This window comes from Guillardia theta (genome assembly GCF_000315625.1).
Source record: "Guillardia theta CCMP2712 unplaced genomic scaffold GUITHscaffold_38, whole genome shotgun sequence".
In the NCBI taxonomy this organism is placed as follows: domain Eukaryota; class Cryptophyceae; order Pyrenomonadales; family Geminigeraceae; genus Guillardia; species Guillardia theta.
The window spans coordinates 522,113-542,080 of record NW_005434636.1 but is presented as its reverse complement, the minus strand read 5'-3'; the positions used below and the strand labels follow the sequence as shown (position 1 = coordinate 542,080).

At 52.0% G+C, this 19,968-nt stretch overlaps 2 protein-coding genes across 2 annotated transcripts; one reads left to right on the top strand and one right to left on the bottom strand.

Moving 5' to 3' along the window:
• Window positions 1-173: 173 nt before the first annotated feature.
• GUITHDRAFT_139506 (hypothetical protein) lies at window positions 174-12,954 on the top strand (the record flags this gene model as incomplete). The annotated part of the gene is made up of 17 exons (XM_005831835.1): window positions 174-372; window positions 423-606; window positions 655-687; window positions 744-897; window positions 980-1,435; window positions 1,487-2,072; window positions 2,127-3,671; window positions 3,727-5,048; window positions 5,177-8,055; window positions 8,086-8,360; window positions 8,402-8,714; window positions 8,761-8,911; window positions 8,968-12,042; window positions 12,091-12,198; window positions 12,414-12,540; window positions 12,672-12,728; window positions 12,773-12,954. The coding sequence occupies 17 exons, from the start codon at window positions 174-176 to the stop codon at window positions 12,952-12,954; spliced, it is 11,646 nt and encodes a 3,881-aa protein (XP_005831892.1).
• A 1,798-nt stretch (window positions 12,955-14,752) lies between these two features.
• On the bottom strand, window positions 14,753-19,664 carry GUITHDRAFT_139505 (hypothetical protein; the record flags this gene model as incomplete). Its single annotated transcript, XM_005831834.1, has 6 exons — window positions 14,753-14,763; window positions 15,033-15,168; window positions 15,323-15,874; window positions 15,939-16,829; window positions 16,875-18,431; window positions 18,651-19,664. The coding sequence occupies 6 exons, from the start codon at window positions 19,662-19,664 to the stop codon at window positions 14,753-14,755; spliced, it is 4,161 nt and encodes a 1,386-aa protein (XP_005831891.1).
• Window positions 19,665-19,968: the final 304 nt, after the last annotated feature.

Sequence of the window (19,968 nt, the reverse complement as noted above, 5' to 3'; positions counted from 1 at the left end):
AGACGTGAGGGTGAAATGAAGGGAGGGCAGGAAAGCACCTCTCTCAGACGTCATGGCGCGCACTCAGACGTCCTCCTGCACGTCTCCCCGTGACATGAGGGGATCCTGCATGTCTTCCACCTTCCTTGTGTACAGTCTGCCTGCAGCTCATCTTTTCGCATGAGTTTTCCCACATGTACCATATTTCTACCATGATGTTCTTCTCGAGCCGTCATAAGCTCTCTTCTCATGATTCCTTGCTACTTCTTTTCCTACTGTCATCCGTCTTCCCCTCTGCTCCATACGTTACGTTGAGCAGAGAGGGGTATTCCATCGAGGAAGAATTTCTGGCTCAAGCTGGTGTCCGCATAGAAAAGAACTTCGAGATTTATGGTGAGCGCCATCGGCTTGTTGTTCCTGGATCTGACGGAGACCAACTTCAGGTCTTGCTGTGAGCACACCCGTTGGATCACTCAGATGCAACCCCTCTCGTAAGGGAGCCATTCGCTGGGGAACCCCGCCGGTATCAGGCCAGCAGCCTGCCTTCGAGGCCTGCGACGGGGTGAACGACTGGAGGCCCCTGATCTTCTGCGACCTGGGATGCAATCTGAACCTCGACAGTGTCCCGTGAGCAGCCGCGATCCCTGCCTAGAGCTGTGCTGAGTCATCCGACAGGTGTGGAATCCCAGTACTGAACCGATGCGACAGGTAACCCTTGATGACCTTGCTCGAGACTTGCTGACCCTCTGCCCCTCTTTGCTCAGGTCTTGTCACCAGACAGGACAGGGTCTCAATGTCAGGCAGTGCATCCTCAATGTCGCTACTACTCAGTGCAATCATCCTGTGATGGATCAGTGTGGTAACCCTTGCGGGATGTCGGGTCAAATGAGCTGCCAACGATCTCAAGATGCCACCACGGTGAGTAGCCGACCAACTCACTTGCTCGAGCTGCTTCTCCATCTGTGCTGCGTATGTCTCGATGACTGTTGTCCCTTGGTAGGTTGGAGCCATGACCATCAAGTCCCTCGAGGGCGCGACGAGTATGCGGACATCGTACAGGTTCAGTGTTGGGGCATTGAGCGACTCGTTGGACACTGCTGAAAGTGATCCTGCTCTCCAAATCGCACATCTTTATGACGATGCGACGCAAAATGGAACGGAACATTTCGTGAGAATCAGATACTTGAATGAAACAGGAACGGAGGGCGTCGACATCACCGCTCCAGACACAAACATCTCACACCTAGTCCAAATCAGCATGCAAAGCGAGCTTACGGGTGGCTATGTGCAAGTTGGACATGGTGGAGATGGAACTCCCTTTTCAAACCTGTCGCAAGCCACCCATATATTCATTGATGGAATCGTAGGCAACTCTCATGTCGGCTGGATGCCAAGAGAGCAAGGCTCCCATACTCAAGATGACGACGCAGAACTCATGTACATACAACAAAAATCCGTAAGTGAGACAGTGTCTTGTGTCGGGTAATTGATCTAGTTTTTAAATCAGGATTCATTTGATGCATACTACAATGCAGCAAAACAATACTTGAACGAACAGAATGTTGCGCAAACTCAGCGCGAGGGGATCTTTGAATCGAGCAATGGACCCACGGGAGTCCAAGTGAACGAACGCTTGTTTGTGGGCGGAGAATACTCGACCCAGCCTCACCAGGTCGTCTGGAATGGATTCAGGCTGGTTGAGCAACATTCAGAATCAGAATGGGGATACCGCGAATGTCCGTTCTTGTTCAATGCCGGTCGACCTCGTGACTTGGATACACAAACAAACCTGACAAAGCACTCTGTCGGCAACTTTGTAAGAGTTTGCCTGGACTCTCCAACTAGAAATCATGAAATTTCACTTCCAAACGCCATTCCCGATCCTCTCACCAGTCCTTCAAGACAAGTAGCCTATGGCACTCACTTCGAAACATTATTGCCCGACAGGCAAGGAAACCAAGCATGGTCTAGATCCAAGAGCTTTCAGAATGTCTCATGGCAGCCTACGCTATCAGGAGTCATCATAACAAGCGGGAATCTACAAGATTTGGCTTCATTGCCTGGACTCAAATCAGAATCAGCTTTCATCTACAGTAAGTCCCAAATCCTGTTGCTGTAATTTCAACTAACTATTTGTTGCTTCTCAGAATCAAGTTTGAACTTTACCATGCCGCTTGGATTTTTCTTTACACCAGCAAGAGTGACTTGTTGTAGAGACAACAATGGAACTTTGACTTGCTCCTTCAACTGCTCTGAATACCGGCACCAATGGAGTGCAGCTTCAGGCACGTCCATGCCTCTCTTGAAGGACTCTGTGAATGTGCCCTCCTGGTGGAATGGTCCTCTTCTCAGGTTAGATGGCTCCATGGCATCGTCTCTGGTCCCGCAGAATCTTTCAGGATACACGAACAACAACCTGGAGCTAGAAGTGGGGGCTCAGGTTATCATCGATCCCTCGGTTGGCTTTCCACAATACAGCAACAAGACCGGTATTGTCACGTCCATCATATTTGCCAACAATCGTATCATCACTGTAATGTTAGAAAACGAAACTCTCGTCCTAAATCAAAAAGATGTGCATGTCTTGAAAAATGCTTCTAATCTCTTCTCTTACATTGTTGGATCCAATGTTCTTGTCAATGGTGTACCATCAGACTGCACTATTTTCAACTTCTCCAGCAACTTTTTCGATTATTTCAGAATTTATTATGATGTATCTGGTTGGGAAGACATGGTCCTACGGCAAGCAGACCTGATTGAGATGCTTTACGTCAGAAGGGAGCTTCCAACGATTGTCGATCTGACAGGAATCGGATATGTCACTCTGATTGAAACATACAGTAGTGATTCAATCAACTTGTCGGCCCCCTTGACCAGCCAAATGCAGGAGGCTGTTGATTCGGCAGAAAGAGTCAGAAAGGCCATCGGATGGAGGAGGTTCTACCAGAACACTTCCATGGGCACCCTCAAATTGTTGACGGGAGCGAAAACTTCCAATGCAAGCGGCTTTTACCACATGACAGAGATGCAAATGCACGGAAGACCTGTCTTTCGGCAACAGAATGGCCCAAATTTTCTGTACTATAACAAGGAAGCATACTCGTCCGTGCTGTACTGGGCGGTTGGCTCGAGCATGAATTCGTACAACATCAATCTGAAAACAATTTCAGATGCCCTTGTCCCCAACGATATCGATACAGCATGGGAAGAATGGTCGGAGGACTTTCCTGTCGGATACAACCTAAATCATGACATCATCATTCAGGACGTCCCGTCCAACGTCACACAGACGGAGTTCGCCTTGTTGTGGATGAACATGATGGGTGTGCATGTAGATCAGCGAGAATTGCTCGCAACAGCAAACGACTTCGAAAACCGATTCCAATTGGGGCCAGTAACGGATGCAGAGAGATGTTTCAGATGTTGTTGTAAGAATGGTGCAGACGTGTGCAACGTGGTGCCTTCGCTGGCTCTCCCTTCAGACACAGACCCATCAAAGGCCTGCGACTACACAGATACCTACAACACACAGTCTGGCTCGTACATTTGCTACAACAAAACGTTGCTGTCAAAGCGAAATGCCTCGATGAGAATCGTGTTCGATACTCCGCAAGCAGATCGGTACCTTCAGTATCCCGCTGCTTCTGGGAAGGTTATCACGACCGGCAATCTGGAAGACATAACAGCTATTGGTGAGATTGGATATGATCGTTGTGGATAAAACATGCTTTTTACTATTCTCTCCAGGTATTCAGGGAGCTCCTTTGCTGGGTTACTCGCGCCTGAACCGAGGAACCAAGGAAACAGTCGTGCACCTCAAGTTTGGCAAGAATCATCCGAGCCTCTGGCCTCCAAGTCACGACGTCTGTTTGAGCATAGGTTGCTCAGCCGACAACAATGTCAATGTCAACACCCCTGAGATGCTCTTGGGCTGTCACTGCTCCCCGGACATCCAGGCCCTGAACGGCTCGCTGTGGGACTCCCCTCAAGTACGCGCTGACCTCTCCCCAAGGAAGGGCACGCCTACTCCTCCGAAGCTCAGGAACTCGCTGCGTGTGCCGGTGCAGGATGGTATCCTTCTGACGACAGGGAACCTGGAGGACGTCTTGCTGGAGTATGGACAGGCTACCGGACTGCAAGTCAACAGCAACCTACAGGTTTACGGGTGGCTTCAGTTCGGATCAGGCTCGCACGCGGGGGAATGCAATTGGACGGATTGCAACGATAAAGACCACTTGCTCAACTCTGGATTCCAGTTGAGGTCCAACGACTTCCTCCTGGGATGGAACACAAGCTTAAAATCGCAGTGCTCCAACCTCATCACAGAGCCACTCCAGTCTCTGCAGAACTTGAACCTCACAAGTCTTGACTCCAAGTGCTACAAGTCCGACTTCGGAACTTTTTGCTTGAACTTGACGGTCTCCAATTTGTCCCAGTGCTTTCGATCATGCAAGGATCAGAGCTGTTCCTTGATCTGGGCTTCTCGTTTCAACCTGGTTTCGTTGTCGAGCGGCGGCTTCTTGATTCCTTCATATTCCACCTCTCAAGCTCTGCCTCCCTCTGACGGATCGCTTCACTTCAACAGATGGAAAATGTTCAGGACGGGATGTTCAGTAAGTGACAGTCGAGATTCTCACCTGAATGGCACTCTGCTACCCGGCTGTCTAGCATTCTTTCAGAGTTATGGTCAAAGGAATTATCTTGCGGGGGGGCCTGATCTTATTCCACTTATCCTTGAAATGTATCAGAAGCAGCTTGATGCTTTGCAAATCTTGATCGATGTGAATTGCAACGCCAACTTAACCACTGCTGATTGCTCCAACTACACAAACCAGTCCCTTGAGGTGAGGAGCTTGGCAAACTTGAACACCTTTGCTTATGGTAGTCCCAATGTATACGACGTGAACCCACACTTGTGGTCCATTGCAAAATCAGAATCGGCATCGGTGAATGGATTTTCCCTTCAGCACCAGGGAGTTTGCGCAGAGCTACATGAAAATGAAACAAAAACACTGTCTTGCGGAGTTGGAGGAGAAATTACAGAATTTTCATACGCAAGGATGGGCAATGTAAGTCACATCCTGTTATCCATACACTTTCTGAGGCCGAATGTGCACTCGATCCGACTGCTTTCCTTGTTGTCATCATGAATTGCTGAAGTGCCTCTGTTCTTGACCGCTGACATCTCTTCTTACAGACTGGAGGCCTCTGCGGCGAGTATACTGCTCACCCGTGCGATGTTGATCTTGCCCCATGGCTGGCTGGGACGCGCAAGACGACGGACGGGAATTTCATCTCCTGCATTGGCAAGACCTCGTGCTCCATCTCTGCCAGACGAGCCCTGTACTCGCTGGACTCAAACCTGTGGAAGACTTGTCCTTCCAAGACTTTATGGATGAATGTGCAGGTCAAGTGCAGGCAGAAGCCCTTTCTTGCCTTCTCCGACAACCAGCTCTACGTGGTCAACCAGACTCAAAGCAGGATCCTAGCGCAGCAGGTCTTTGACTTCGGGTTTGATACAGACTTGGAATGCTCGCGAGTGCGGTCATCGCCGTATCGGGTGAATTTTCAGATGTGTGGAGCGAATTATAGCAGAGACACGGACTCTTACATCTTCGCTTCCCACAAATCTGATCTCACGTTCTTGTTGTCGTCGGGAACAGATGGCAATAAGACAATCTTGCAGTTTGAAGCTCTTGCCAAGTCTGACTCCAAACAGTCAGAAAACAATGTGCTTTTCCCTTCAACCAACGGCATCATCATTACAACCGGCAACCTGCAAGACATCACGGCAGAGTCAGGACCACTTCACAGCTTGAGTGTAAGCCAGCTCTCCTACTTCAGGCGAGGCTTGACTGTCGGGTATCTTGAGCCCTCGACAAGTTACTCGAGCCTGCTGGATGAAAACGTTCAAGACTCTTGGTGGTCACAGGGAACATCCTTGGGGAAGAGTGAGGGAGGTTCCAAGTGGCTGTGGAACAACGGCCCTTGGTTCACCATGTTCGACACGCGGACTGGGCCCGGAGAGAGCTCATTGCCTCGAGGCATGCTGTTCAACACTTCCGACAGTGATTCCCGGGTCTCCTTCCTGACCCGCGCTGGATCGGTCGCACAGATCGAATTCCCGATGGTTTGGGGAACTCAGAGTTACAACATATCGCACACCTACAGCAACATCACAGGGAGGTCTTACTCCCTCCACCCGTGCGACGGCAGTATGCCCTTCGCATGCAACAGCACCATCATCACCACCGGCAACATTCGTGACGTCAAGAACTTCACGGGGCAGGTTGTCAACGTGAGCAGTGAGACCCGTCTCTTCGGTGAAGTTCTTGTCGGGGGGGGGCTCAACATGGCGCCGTTCGCCAACGTGTACAGGCCCCCCCCTGGGGTTTACGGTCAAGCAGACGGCTCCAAGTGGTCGACGTACAACAGCCAGTGGGAGGCAGCGACGGTGACTTCTCTCGACTGCTCCTCGGGTGGACTCTGTGGCATGAAGCCTGTGCTGCTTCAAGGATCTGTTCCTGACTCGCTCACCTATAGAAACGTCCCGGACATGTTTCGCCCGGGTCTTCCCTTGACCTGGAGCGATCACTCGAATTCAATTTGTTACCTGCCTGGCAGTGTTATTTCCAACACCATGAGCGTTCAGTTTGACCCCTCCTATCCCAACGTCATCCGCAGGAAAGGAACTGTTCGAGAAGCTTCAGTCAAGATCGTTAGGATGCAAGCACTGTCTCTACTAGTCTGCAAGCAGGCGTGCGAAAGGGAGCCGGAGTGCGGGATCCTGACGTATCGAGTGACGGATGTGAATGGATCTGTTTCCTGCATCCTAGCATATTCTCCTGCAGATGCCTGTAGACTGCAAGGAAAGCCCTCAAGCTTAGATAGCTCGCTGTTGCTCTACTTGCGAAACTACAGCATCAGTTTTGGGATAGGGAATATCTCATCCAATGTTTCTCAACTGATGCCTGGGAAACGATCAGGTACCGTGATCACGTCTGGCAATCTTGTGGATGTTCAAGGGTTTCCGGGAATACAGAATGTAGCTCCAAACGGAGACATCATGATTCATCATCAGTCTGCCTACGAGTGCTTGACACTCGATGGAAGCCTGAGCAGATGCCTCGAAGACTCGGGCCTCAACAGGTGCATGAAGAAACATTTCGCCAATTATCCACCGAGCAACTGTGACTTCAGCAACTTCAACTGGGCGAGCGGGTCGAGCCTTTGGACAGCCTTGGGCTTCACCGTATCAGGTTACACGTGCAGAGCTCAATTCTCAAACGTTGGCACCTTCATTCAAGGCCTTGATTACCTCATGGACCCGTTCAAGGCGAGTAACTACACCTTCACGGTTGACACGAAATGCTCCGTCACCAGCTGCATCGGCTGCCGCCTGTATGTGCAGGAAGGCGGCCTTCCTGACTACTACCTCCCGAACACGCAAACGCTTGCGCATGTTCCTCCAGCAGACGTCATGAATCGGAGGATCACATTCCCTGACGCGACGGGAACCGTAATCACGAGCGGCAACATCGACGACATCGTTTTCAGGAAGATGAGACTGCGGAACCTGTACCTGGATGGAATGATCTACATGGGTATCAAGGACACCCTGACCCCTGCTCAGCTGCAGACGAAGTCATCCGTCAAGATCAGATTGAGCGACAAGTTCAGGTTCGTCGGAAGCATGAACATGCTCGCAGGGTCCAACTTCCGTGACTCAACCAAGAACGATGGGACCACTGGCTTGATGCCCGCGTATCAGTCCCCCTACGAGCTCCCGATCAAGCCTTCCGGTCAGATCACTGGGATCATCGACTACGAGATTCAGCGAATCTCCATGTGCGTCATCATTGACAGGGTCTCCAACAAGCAGACCCGAGGAGGCAACCAGTCCCTTTGGATGCAGAATGTCTTGATCAGTGATTGTCCCACTGGCGTGTCTTGTCCATCGAGCAACCAAGAATGCGTTAGCTCCTACGTCTGTCTCACAGGACCTTACATGGGGCAGCCTTGCGACGTGGACGCGAGGTGCTGTCCAGCAGATCAGATCATGAAGTGTGAGCACAGGTGCCATGGGATCGAACGATATCGTGTCAGGAGGGAGCAGCCGTCAGGCATTCATCTCCAGCTCTACAACACGAAGTGCGTCGCTGCTTGTGACTTCGAGCTCTTTCAGCCGCAAGACGAGTGGGTCAACATCAAGGATCTTGTTGGTCAAGACAAGCAGGGACTCATTACAACGACCATCGGCTACGAGACCATCACGAACAACAACACCATCCTCTTCCCCGACTGCTCTGGAACCATCATAACAACTGGAAACTTGCTCCAACTCCCAAAGATGGCATTGCCTTCAGGATCGTTGTATGCTGGTAAGCTCTCTCACTCTCTCCTTTGGTCTGACTAGGTGCAGGTGGGCATGTCGGCTTCGGAGGAGACCTGCAGCTCGGGGACCCCAACGACTTCGTTTCAAAGATCCACATGCACGCGTATCTGGATGGAGATGCTGGGATGGTACTCAGAACGTCCGGCGGCTGCGAGTCTGTCATCATCGAAGGAGCAGTGTTTTTCCCAGAGCTCATGGGGCAATTCGACCTGCACTCGACGTTCTCGAGGAAACCTGTGTACAAGCACAGAGAGAAACCTGTCTACATATTCTACCAGGCCAACATCCTCGACAGTTCCTACAAGCTTGACACGAAGGACAACCCGAGCGAAGGCAGATGGTGAGTTCAAGTCACAGTTTCTCCTTCTAGTGACCTCCGGCCTCAGGTACATCGGCTACCGCATCGGCTTCAACGAGAGCGCCAAGATGGACCGTCCGATCAAGTTGAGGATGCGGCACATGACCTGGAGCCCCGTCGATGCTGACCTGCTGTTTCCCGGACCTCAGATCTCAGGAGAAGACCCTGGGATTTGGGAGGTGAGAGCCCTGCTGCTTGCTTTCCCCCCCCCCTCACTCTCCTTCCTCTCGCACAGGAGTGGGAGCAGAAAGATTACGGCAAGTGGACCCTCTCGCCGACGGTGCAGGGAAGGTGCGCGATTCGCAAGAGGACTCAAGATCATCTCCGCATCTCCCCAGCGCGAACGTACAGCAAGGATGCGGCGATCCGCTACTACCTCAATGACCCGGCAGGCGCCAAGGACCTGCCCATCAACGTGCTGCAGGAGAAGAACAATGTGGACGCCCCGACAGTGCTGGAGTATCGAGACCCGCTGAATGGAACAGAAACCCTCAGCATCTCCAAGTGCAACGAGCTCGTCATGCAAGCCGGCTTCGCTCCTGTCTTCCAGTGCTCCCAGCTCCAGATGTGCGACATGCAAGGAGACGGGAGGCCCTGGGGGCTCCAGACGTGGGGCAACTACCTGGAGGATCGTCAACTCCTCCGACCGACTCTGTTGCAAGCTACGCCGGCATGGGGAGTGCTGAGGAAGATGCGCAAGTGTAAAGTGCCTGGGCAGTGGAGGCTGCAAGGAGGCGCTCAACTGAACTTGGGATCGAGTGATGGCTGGTTGCAGGGACTTGACTTGCACCTGACTGACTTCCAGCCGCTGCCCAGCACCGACGCGTTCGAAGGAAGATGGTTCCAGCGCGGCTTCAACGGCACCTTTCACGCTAGTTTCGGTCCGACTTGCGATCTGACGATGAGGCTGAATCCTCCCAAGGGAATCTCTAATTATAGCGTCCTCGCAGTCTTCCCCTATGAGCAATGCTCTGTGCGAGGAGGCTCCCAGATTGTCTGTCCGAGTGGATCATTTTCTCTCCCCGCAGCCTCCAGCACAGTGATTCTCTGGAAGTACTTGAACCACAGCAGCTTGAACTCTTCCTACCTCCTCAACACGATCAAAGGAGCTCCCGTCAGTGAAGTTGCGGATGTCTCAAACCCCATCTGCACTGACTTCATCCCGGGCAACCCAGTGCCGTCGGGCCTTGTTCTTTCTCGATCTATTTCCAATTGTTCGGTCGTGGAGTCAAACATGCACATCAGGTTCCTACAGGACCCATCGATCGACGAGTTCGTCTCCGCCATGTTCAATCCTCTCGACGTGAACGGGTCCATGTCTGCCACAGCAGCGTCACAGGCTTGGTCTCGCTTCATGGAGATTCAGGTCAACGAGAGCAGCAAGTGGGTAGAGGAGAGTTTCTGTTTCATGGGCCTTGAGCTGCCAGCGCCAACCTCCATCTCGCACATCCGAGTCCTGCCCCGGGTCAACTTCGCCGCAGCTCTGGAGGGATCGAAGGTTCTTGGCCTCTCCATGTCTAACGGCACAATGCAAGCGAACCTGACCGAGCTTGCGGTCATCTCCGACGCCAACTTGGTCGGCTGGACGGAGGTGGCGAACCTCGAGGTCGTTGACCAGCCCTTCCATGCGGTCCTGGTCCTGGGCTCGTCCCCTCTCGCCTGCTCTTCTTTCGACAAGATCGAGTTTCACACGGGCAGGATCAGCACGACCTTCGACTTGAACAAGAACGGAGTGGACAGCTTCTTCGTGGACGACAAGCTCGTAAGGCAACCTCATAACAACGAGTCCGCCATGATCTCCAAGTGCGCAGCTTTGGGTTGGCTCCCCGTCACCCAGTGGAACGACGTGAACGAGATCTCTCTGATCTCGAGAAACGGCAAGGTCATCTCGACCGGGAATCTCAAGGACGTATCCTACCAGACAGGACAGGCAAGCAGCGTCAAAGTCACCGACGGCATGGAGGTAAGCGGCGATCTTGTGCTGGGAGAGGCGGGCGAGGTCTCGGTAGTCGACCTCCTCGGCGACATCACCTCCTCCCCGCTAAAGTTTCTCCCCGAAACCTCCGCGACTTCGCGGGTGTTTCACCAGCTGGAGGTCAGGCAGAGCGTGCTCAGCTCCGACCACCTTCTTCGTCTCCCCCGCAGCTCCGGCGCCCTCATGACCAGCGACTCCCCCACAATCAACGTGGACGATCCTCGTGGGGTCGTGCTGGGGCAGGTGACGCTGGAAGGAAGTGCGAGCATCATGTCGTCCTCCTTGCAGGTCGGCAGCCTGCCGGAGGGCCCCGAACTGCTCTACGGCATGTTCGACTCCCCCGGCCCTGCCGCTGCCAACAAGTCGTGGGTGACTCTTGTCTCCGACATCTCCGGCGACTATCCCGTGACGCTCGGAGCTCGAGGCGTCGGCTCCTTCGCGACCACCCTGGGGGTCGTGAACCCGGTGGAGGACAACACCCTGACTCTGCCTGATGCCCACGGCACCGTGCTCAGCAGCGGCTCGCTCCCTCCCTTCTACTCGCAGGTGTTCTCGTCCGAGCCGCTCGTTTTCGAGCATGCCTCCTTCACCCGAGATGCCAACAGCTCCATGGCGTTCGTCAACTTCGGCGATGACGAGAACGCGGTCAACGTTGAGTTCAACGCCATCCTGAGCGCGCAGTCCATCGCCTTCACAGGCGACAAGATGGACGAGTTCAACTTGATCTTCGACGTCTCCGACAGCAGCAGCGACAACATCCTGACGCTCCCCGACACCAGCGGCACCATCTTGACGACGGGCAACCTGCCGGAAACTGTGACCTTCCTCAAGGTCCTCGGCGATCTGAAGCTGCACAACGACGCGAACCTACAAGGAGAGAGGATCCTCTTCGGGGACAGCGAGCTAGGGGACGACCCTCAGTTCGCTCTCTTCCAGAACGTGCAGCTCACGGGCCGCTTCCCCCTCGTCTTCTCAGGGTCGGACGACCAGGTGGGCCAGTCGAGCCTTGCTGGGAGGCCCTCCACTGCCTTCGAGATGATTCCCAGCTCCAACCCCAACGTGATCTCCTTCCCCGACAGCTCCGGCACTGTGATCACCACCGGCAACATCCAGTCCTACTGCCTCGTCCCCCACACCGGGCAGTACCACGTGCATGCTCACAGCCTCAGGGTCTCCGTGAAGGAGGCAGCTGTGCTCGGGAGCTTCACCGATGGGGACCTGGCGTCGCTCTCCAACTCCTCCGGCTCCTTCGTCTTCCTTGACAGCCCCAGCGCCTCCTCCCCCAACGTGAAGCAGGATTCGTTCTGGGCTAGAGCGCGCGGAGGGTTTCGAATGGTCAGCCCTGCCGCCAGCTGCTTGAGAGGAGTACTGACAGTGGCGCAGGTCAGTGATGTTCGCTCCTCGGGATGGGAGATAGGTGCTCAGCTGTTCCCCAAGAGCAGCAGCTGGTCTACCTTGTCAGACGCGCGGTCCAAGTGGAATCGAACTCAGGTGATCGGCCAGTCCTCCCCTCCTCCCCTCCTCCCCTCCTCCGCTCCTCCTCTTCTCGATCTGCTCCCCGGTTCTGCTCCTGTTCACACCATTGCTGCTTCGTTGTTCTTCGGTCTAGTCTTGTGCTCCTCCTTTTTTCCTCTCCTCTTCGTCTTTCCACTCCCTTCCCTTGTCTTTCTCCCGTGCTCTTGCACTTCTCATCCCTACTACCTCAGGTCAGCACGGATCGCGTGCTCAAGACTCTGGTCGAGCGCGTGCCTGTTTTCACCTGGCGCTATGAGGGGCAGTCGGCGCTTCACATGGGCCCCATGGCGCAGGATGTTCACCAGGCGTTTGCCCTCGGTGGGATGAAGAGAAGAGGGAGGAGAGAGGGACGGGAGGGAGGAGAGAGGGAGGGGAGGAGGAGAGGGGGAGAGAAAGATGGGAGGGAAGGGAGGAAGGAGGGTGACGAAGAGGAAGTGACGTGGTGGCAGGGAGCCACGAGGATCGCATTCCCACGGGAGACATGGACGGCATCATGCTCGCAGCAGGTGCGCGCGCAGGTTGCTAGTCCCTGCAGCTGACGGCTCTGCAGCTCAATCAGCCTTCGAGCAAGGAGCGAGACTGGCCAAGGAGATCGACGAGCTCGAGGAAGAGGTGGAGGAGGCGGAGGCTCGGCTGGCAAGGACACAGCAGGTGTGTGAGGCCAACGAGAAGCTGATAGAGAGGAACGAGAAGCTGCTGTGGGAGATGGAGCGAAGCTTGTTGGATGTGTGAATACTTGTATGTCAAGACGTGAAGGTCTAAGAGGAAGTTTATTCAACCATGAAAGAATAAAGCTTGTTCAACATCAACATCATCTTCTGCTCTGCGGTGACGAGCCAGGAGCGTTCTTCGGCTTTCTCTGTCGGTTTTGAGCCATCGTCGCAGGGTGTTGCGGCATCATCGGCTGCTGCATTCCCGGCGCCATCGAGGACGGCGGATGCTGACCCATCAACCCTGAGGGGGGAAGAGGCTGAGGATAGCCTCCTGGCCTCCCCGCGACCGCGCCATGATGAGCCGTCGGCACAGGACCGGATCCCACCTGCGACGCATCCGCTTGTGACAGCTGCGGGTGCTGGTGCGGCACTGGCGTATGCTGGGCTCGGATCGCCTGATGCTGCGCAAGAGCCGCCTGTCTAGCCACCTGCTGCTGCTGCGGAGTCGCCTGAGTGTGCAGCCTCGATTGCTGTGTCGGGTCATGCACAGGATGACCTCGTCCGGCTGTCGGAGGCCCCTGACCTGCCCTCGCAGCTGCTGACGTCGGGATCGGGCTCTGTTGCCCTGGTCGTACACCCTGCTGCATCCCCACCACTGACGGATGGGCCATTGGAGAAGGAGCCCCCACACCTCCCAGCACCACCGAGCTTGACACTGGCGGGCCTGCGGAGGTAGGAGGCATGCCAGGCTTCGACGTGATGGGCCTTGACGCCTGCATGGCTGCTGCATGCGAGGCATGTGCGGCGCCCACAACCTTGGAGGCAGCAGACGCACTTACGACCGGAGCTCCAGGACGATGAGGCGGCTGCGCACCCATTCGGACGGGCACCTGCTGCGATGGATGAGCTCCTGGTCTGCCAGGCATCTGCCCGGGAGGTCCTTGTCCCAGCCCAGCTGATGTTTGTGGTTGACCACGGACGAGGTGGCTTCCAGGTTGTTGTGAGATCGACGGTGGCACCGGCTGCTGCGAAGCCGGCAAAGACTGTTGAGCCCCCTGAGATGCTTGCTGCTGCTGTAACGGCTGCTGCTGCACTTGGGATTGCGAGGGCGCAGGCTGAGGCATCTTTGCTAGTATGCGTCGAATCAGCTCGCTAGGGTTGCTCGAGACTGTTGCAAGGTTGAGGCCGACAGATTGCGCAGCCTGGTTTGCAATCATTCTGTGAGAGTCGTGTGCTGGCAGAACTTGGAGAGAATCCCGCTGCTTCATGGGTAAAGTTCCTCCACCAGGCAAAGTGGGGCCACTCTGAGTGGACTTAGTATTAGACAACATCGCACGGATGATGGATGCAATATTCGAGTCTCTTGTCGGTTCTGACGATTGTGATCGCGGAGGATACAAAGGCTGCTTTTGCTGACCGTCAGGATTTCCTTGACCTTGCTGAGCAGTCGATAACCGTGCATGCCAATAGTCCATGCAATGCTTCCCCATGCGGAGTCGTCCCCTGGCAGGAATACTGGAGTTCAAAATTGAAGCATGCAGATGCCAAGTACGAATGGGTAGTGTACCAGAGCCACCCTGAAAACGGTTGACAGATTCTCTCAAGACATCTTCTTCCTCTTTCGTCCATGGAACATCTCCAGCGGAGATGCCTGCTCTTCGGTTCTTGTTGACTTGCTGTCCTGGCTGAGTTGGCGGCATCTTCTTGTTCAGTTGAGACTGCAGGCCCTGCCCTGGTCGTGCCGAAGCTTGTGCGTTTGCCTGAACCGCTTGAGGCATCGTGAACTTGATCTTGAGCCCTTTGTTCTGCGGTGGACCAGGTCTCTGACCCTTTACCTTGGTTCCCTGAGGCGATCTCACCCCTACAAAGATCAAAGGTCAGTCAATATCTGCACACGCAAGCCCACATATCACGAGCAGCAACATAAAAGACAGTGTGAATGGTGTTGTGAAACAAGCACACGATTCAATTCATGTAAAATGCATGGATACAGTCCGTTTCCATCGCAACAAATGGAGCACAGGTTCATTCGCAGGACGTGCAAAGAAAACGAAAACCATCGCAACAGGTGATTCGGGTAGTTCGAATCCGTTGCAGATATTGCATCGAACACCAGCGAAAGAACCCGTGCTTCCCAAATTTGCGATGCAAACGTACCTGTATCCTGGTACATGGGTTCGTTGATATAAGTGAACTTGTCATCATCGGGATTGGGTGGCTCGTAAAAACCACCGAAGTCAAGGTTCGATTTCTCAAACCCTGACTGCAAGCGATTTACGAGTTCACGATAAACCTGGAAGAATATGGGCTCAGGGGACAAAGGCTTGAGTGCTCCTTCGTCGTATGAAGACACAATCACAAAGCAAACAGAACATGACAGATGTGAATGGTGTGAAAAAACACAAACCACGGTAACGTAAGGAAGTTTCGAGTGCCAATAATTTTACCTGTTGTGAGCATCCAGAAACCTCGTAATAGAGGATTTCATCTTCATCATACATGCGATCGGCGTCTTGATCACGAATACGGCGAAGCTGATCTCTCTCCCATTGCTCCTTGTCAAAGTTCACGCCAGCAACTAGGGTAATTCCTGCCTGCTTGAACTCGTTCTCCAAGTATTGTAGCGCATATCGTTGCACTGGCATGAGCTCGCTCTCAATTGCCATCGCAACGGCTTCAACTTTGCCAAGTCCAAAATCATCTTGCGCCGCTTCAGAAACATCTCGATCGCCTGCATCAGCTGGTGCCTCGTCCTCAAAATCAGCCATCTCTTCACGTTCCTCTTGCTTCGCAATCTTCATGGCCTCAACGTCTTGCTCGTCTTCAGCATTTGCAATCGCAAGCTCCCACTCTTTGTCGCTAAGAACATTCTTTCGTGAATCCTTGTCACCTTTGGAATCCTTGACAGGAGTGGCACTTTCTTGCGCTTGAAGATGTGCCAAGGGATTTGTTTCTACTTGTTCTACAGGGGCCTTCTCTTCCTCAAATAGTTCTCTTACCTACAACATGAGTTAGTAACATATGATGTAAGTGAAAGACAAAAAGCAGTAAGCGTGTACTTACATCAATCTTTTTGAACATGTCTGGGTTGAAGAGGCTAGCAGCTCCATCTTTCAGTGCAAGATTTTCCAGTTGTAACTTTTGTCGAGCCTTCTTGAGAATGTTTTCTTCGACGGTACTCTCGCTTACCAGTCGATAGATGTTGACTTCTCTCGTCTGCCCAATCCTGTGACAACGATCTTGCGCTTGTCGATCCATAGCAGGATTCCAGTCACTATCGTAAAATATGACAGTATCTGCCCCTGTCAGATTTATCCCTACTCCCCCTGCACGTGTCGACGAGATAAAAACCAAAATCTTTGGATCCTGGTTAAACCTTTCAACAAGCTTCTGACGCATCTCAATTTTGGTTGCGCCATCTAGTCTGATGTACACATGTCCGTGAAAGCTGAGAAAAGTTTCCAAGATATCAAGAACTTTCGACATCTGCGTGAACAACAACACACGATGACCTTCGCTCTTGAGTTTGCGTAACATTCCATCCAAAACTTGTAGCTTGCCACAGTCGTATTGCAACAACCTTTTGTCTGGGAAGTACAATTGTTGACGAATATATGCAGGTCTGCAGACATCGTTGAATGATGAAAACCAATGTCTGCAATCCAGCACGCGATCTTCGTTCACAATATTCTCGTTCAGGTTTGGATGACTCAACACCGCGCTCGGAGGCAAGGCCCTTGCCTTCGGAATGATACATACAAAGTTGGTCAAAATATGATACAGGCTATCCACTTCGCGGTCATCTAAATCGTACATCGGGTGCAAGAGCTTGGTCGAAATGCAGCCTTCCTTGCCACCTCTACCAAAAACTCTCTCAGGAGATGTCAACACAAGGTTCCGCAAAGTGTCGGTGTACTCGAAATAGCGCTTGGGGTCACTTGCAAGCGCAACAACCTGAGAAAATCCATCAAATCGGATATAAATTGAGTTTTGTGTTACCTCATCGACCGGTCTTCTCACAGATTCAATCAAACGACACAAACTGGTTCCATAAATCGGGGTTCCCTGGCACCGCCTTTCGTTGACCATCATCATTTGGCTGAATCGGTACGACTTCATCTTCTTTCTCTTATTCATCAGGTACTCTTTGTACTCAGACACTGAACTCCATTCCCTCTTTTCAGCCTGCAAATTGGAATATTCCTCATACGAAGTGAGACTTTCTCCCAATTCCACAATCAATTTCCGGCTAGCATGCCGATCTGCCAGAAGCTGGGCATCAAACTTTGAAATGTTTTCAAACTCGCTAAAGAGAAAGTTCAGGCCCTTGAGATCGACATCTGAGAGCGGATTCCATCGACTAACGCTGGAAAATTCTGCCGAACTATGTATCACAGTATTCGTACAATCGAAAGGCGAGACAATTGGTCTTTCCTCGAATAAATCAGGATGGTTGCAAACCTTTCTTAATTGCATCAAAACGTTGATGACTTCCAAAAGATTGCCAGATTGCAGCTTTGCTTGTGTTGATCCAGCAGCCATGAAATCATCATACAAACATCTTTGCCTCTTGGAAAGACGACAATTTACAACGTGCTCGTGTTTGTTTGGCAATTGTGTTTCGACATCCTTCTTCAGCCTCCTCAAAATGAACGGTCTGAGAACTGAATGAAGTCGCTGAACCAACGAATCATTCATCGCGCTCGTGCCTTCAACCATGCTCATGAGCGGATTGGCAAACCAGTCTTTGAATTCGGAGTGCGAAGAGAAAATATGAGGCATGAGAAAATGAAGCAGTGACCACAGTTCCATCAAATTATTTTGCAGTGGGGTGCCTGTCAGAAGAAGTCTCCTCTTGGAACGAAAATTGAGGAGTACTTGCCATCGTTGAGATTGGAAATTCTTAATGTTATGTGCTTCGTCCAAGATCATGTACTTCCATTTCTTTCTTCGAAACATCTTTTGATCCTGGACAGCCATCTTGTATGAGGTAATGCAGATGTGGAAAGAGTTCGGCTTGGACCAACCCTGGCGCTTAGCCTTTCTTTCTTTCTGACTTCCATAATATGTTAAGACCTTGAAGGAAGGACACCATCTCTTCACTTCAATCTCCCAGTTCAGTAAAAGGCTGGTGGGAACAACAATGAGATGAGGGCCCCATATTCCTCGTTCGCATGCAAGGTATGCCAATACAGATATCGTCATGATGGTCTTGCCAAGTCCCATCTCATCCGCTAGTATTCCGTTAAGTCCCTTGTCATAAAGAGCAACCATCCAATCAAGGGCAATGTGTTGATACTCTCTCATCTTCAAGTTGGCACTGAGCAAGAACGGAACTTCTGTCTTCACTTGAGTTGTAGCGAGAGTATGTCCAGTTGGAGCAAGAGTACGAGCCATGTCTGCTACGTCTTTCGCCTCAGCAGATATTCCACCAGGTTCTTCTGCTTTAACTTCACCCTCAGTATCCTGCTTGGGAACTTCGCTCTGATCTGAAGGTTTGTCAACTGACATTTCATTCTTTGCCTCTTCACTTTCATCTTTGGCAGTACTTGCGGCCTTTCCATCTGTCGCAGGCGTTTCCTTGTCTTTGCTTGAATTCTCCTCTGGATTCGCCTCCGTGCTTGCAGCCTCATCCTCGTCCTCTTCATCATCCTCTTCATCATCCTCGTCCTCTTCATCATCCTCGCCGTCAACTGAGTCCCCCCCATTATTGTATCCATATTTCGCAAGCAACTCCTCCAATGGCATGTCTTGCTCAGCTTGCAAGGCATTCACTTCTTCAGCAACATCAGCTTTGTTCTCATCTTTCTCAGCCTCTTCCATGGTCTCCTCATCATCGTCTTCATCATCTTCAACCGCATATTCCATATCGTCTGTTGCAGACTGAGCTCCGGTGCTGTTTCCAAAGATCTGCTCATTTTCACCCGATTTAGCTCCATCATGGCCTTTTGCACTAACTGCTTGAGTTTCAGTAGGTTTCGGCTGCGGCACAGGATTTTGTTTTTGGGGGACTGCAAGATCCTGTGCAATCATAGTTGAGTATTTCTCCGTTTGATCAACTAAGAAATCAAGGTGCTTCCCAAGCATTTTCTTCTTCTCAACATCTACTTGCACTTGTTGCTTGTGCTGCGCCAGTGTTTGAATTTGTGACCAAAATTTTTTGACTTCCTTTGCAATCTTTCCAGCTTTCTTTCTTGCAACATTTTCCTTGTCTTTATCTGCACGCTCTGCACGTAGTTGTTTTTGTGCATGATATTTGACACAAGCATAGGCAACCTTCTTGGCAACTGCCATCTTCCATTTCCGCTCTTGACGGAAATCCGTTGCTAGCCATGTCATTTCCTCTAGAAGATAATCATGATGAACTTTACGACGAGGAGGTTCCGGCCATTTGGCTTTAAACTTCAACTTCTGCTCAATTGCCTTGGCTTTAGCAAGAATAAGTTTGTCTTCATCAGACAATCCCTGGGACTTCTCGGAAGATTTGTGTACATCATGGCCAAGAGTGGCAGCAGCTGGAGCAGAGGAAGCAGCTGCAGCCTTCTGAGACACATGAAAATAATCTAACAGCGCCCCGTCCCCGTTCAAATACTGCAACTCATCCTCGAGGAGCCTTTTCCGCTTGTTCAATGCCTCCTTGACCTTGTTCTTCCACGAGAGTGCAACCTGTAGATTTACAGGACCCTGCACGTCATTGGATCCCGAGCTTGCAGCCATGTCAGGCTCTTGCTTCACCATCACCTCGCTGGCATGTTTCTTGAGAGGAGGTTCGTCGCCGGGTGTGCCCATGTTCGACTTGAGTTTCAGTTGCGGCTCACCTATTTCTGCTATCCTCCCTTCCTGCTAACCATCACCTCATTGACCGAGCAAGCAGGATTCAACAGCGCGCATTCCCCTCTTCTTCCCGCCCATCGCTCCTCGCCGCTGCTTTTGAAGGGCCGAGGAACTAGTGTAGTATGCTGCCACGAAATATCATTTCATCTCATAAATTCAATAGTTCAAAGTTCAAATATTGGTTGTAATTTTCAACTATATTGAAAAATCGATAGATATATTCCCCCTATGCCGAAAAAATGGCGGCAGAGGCGCCAAG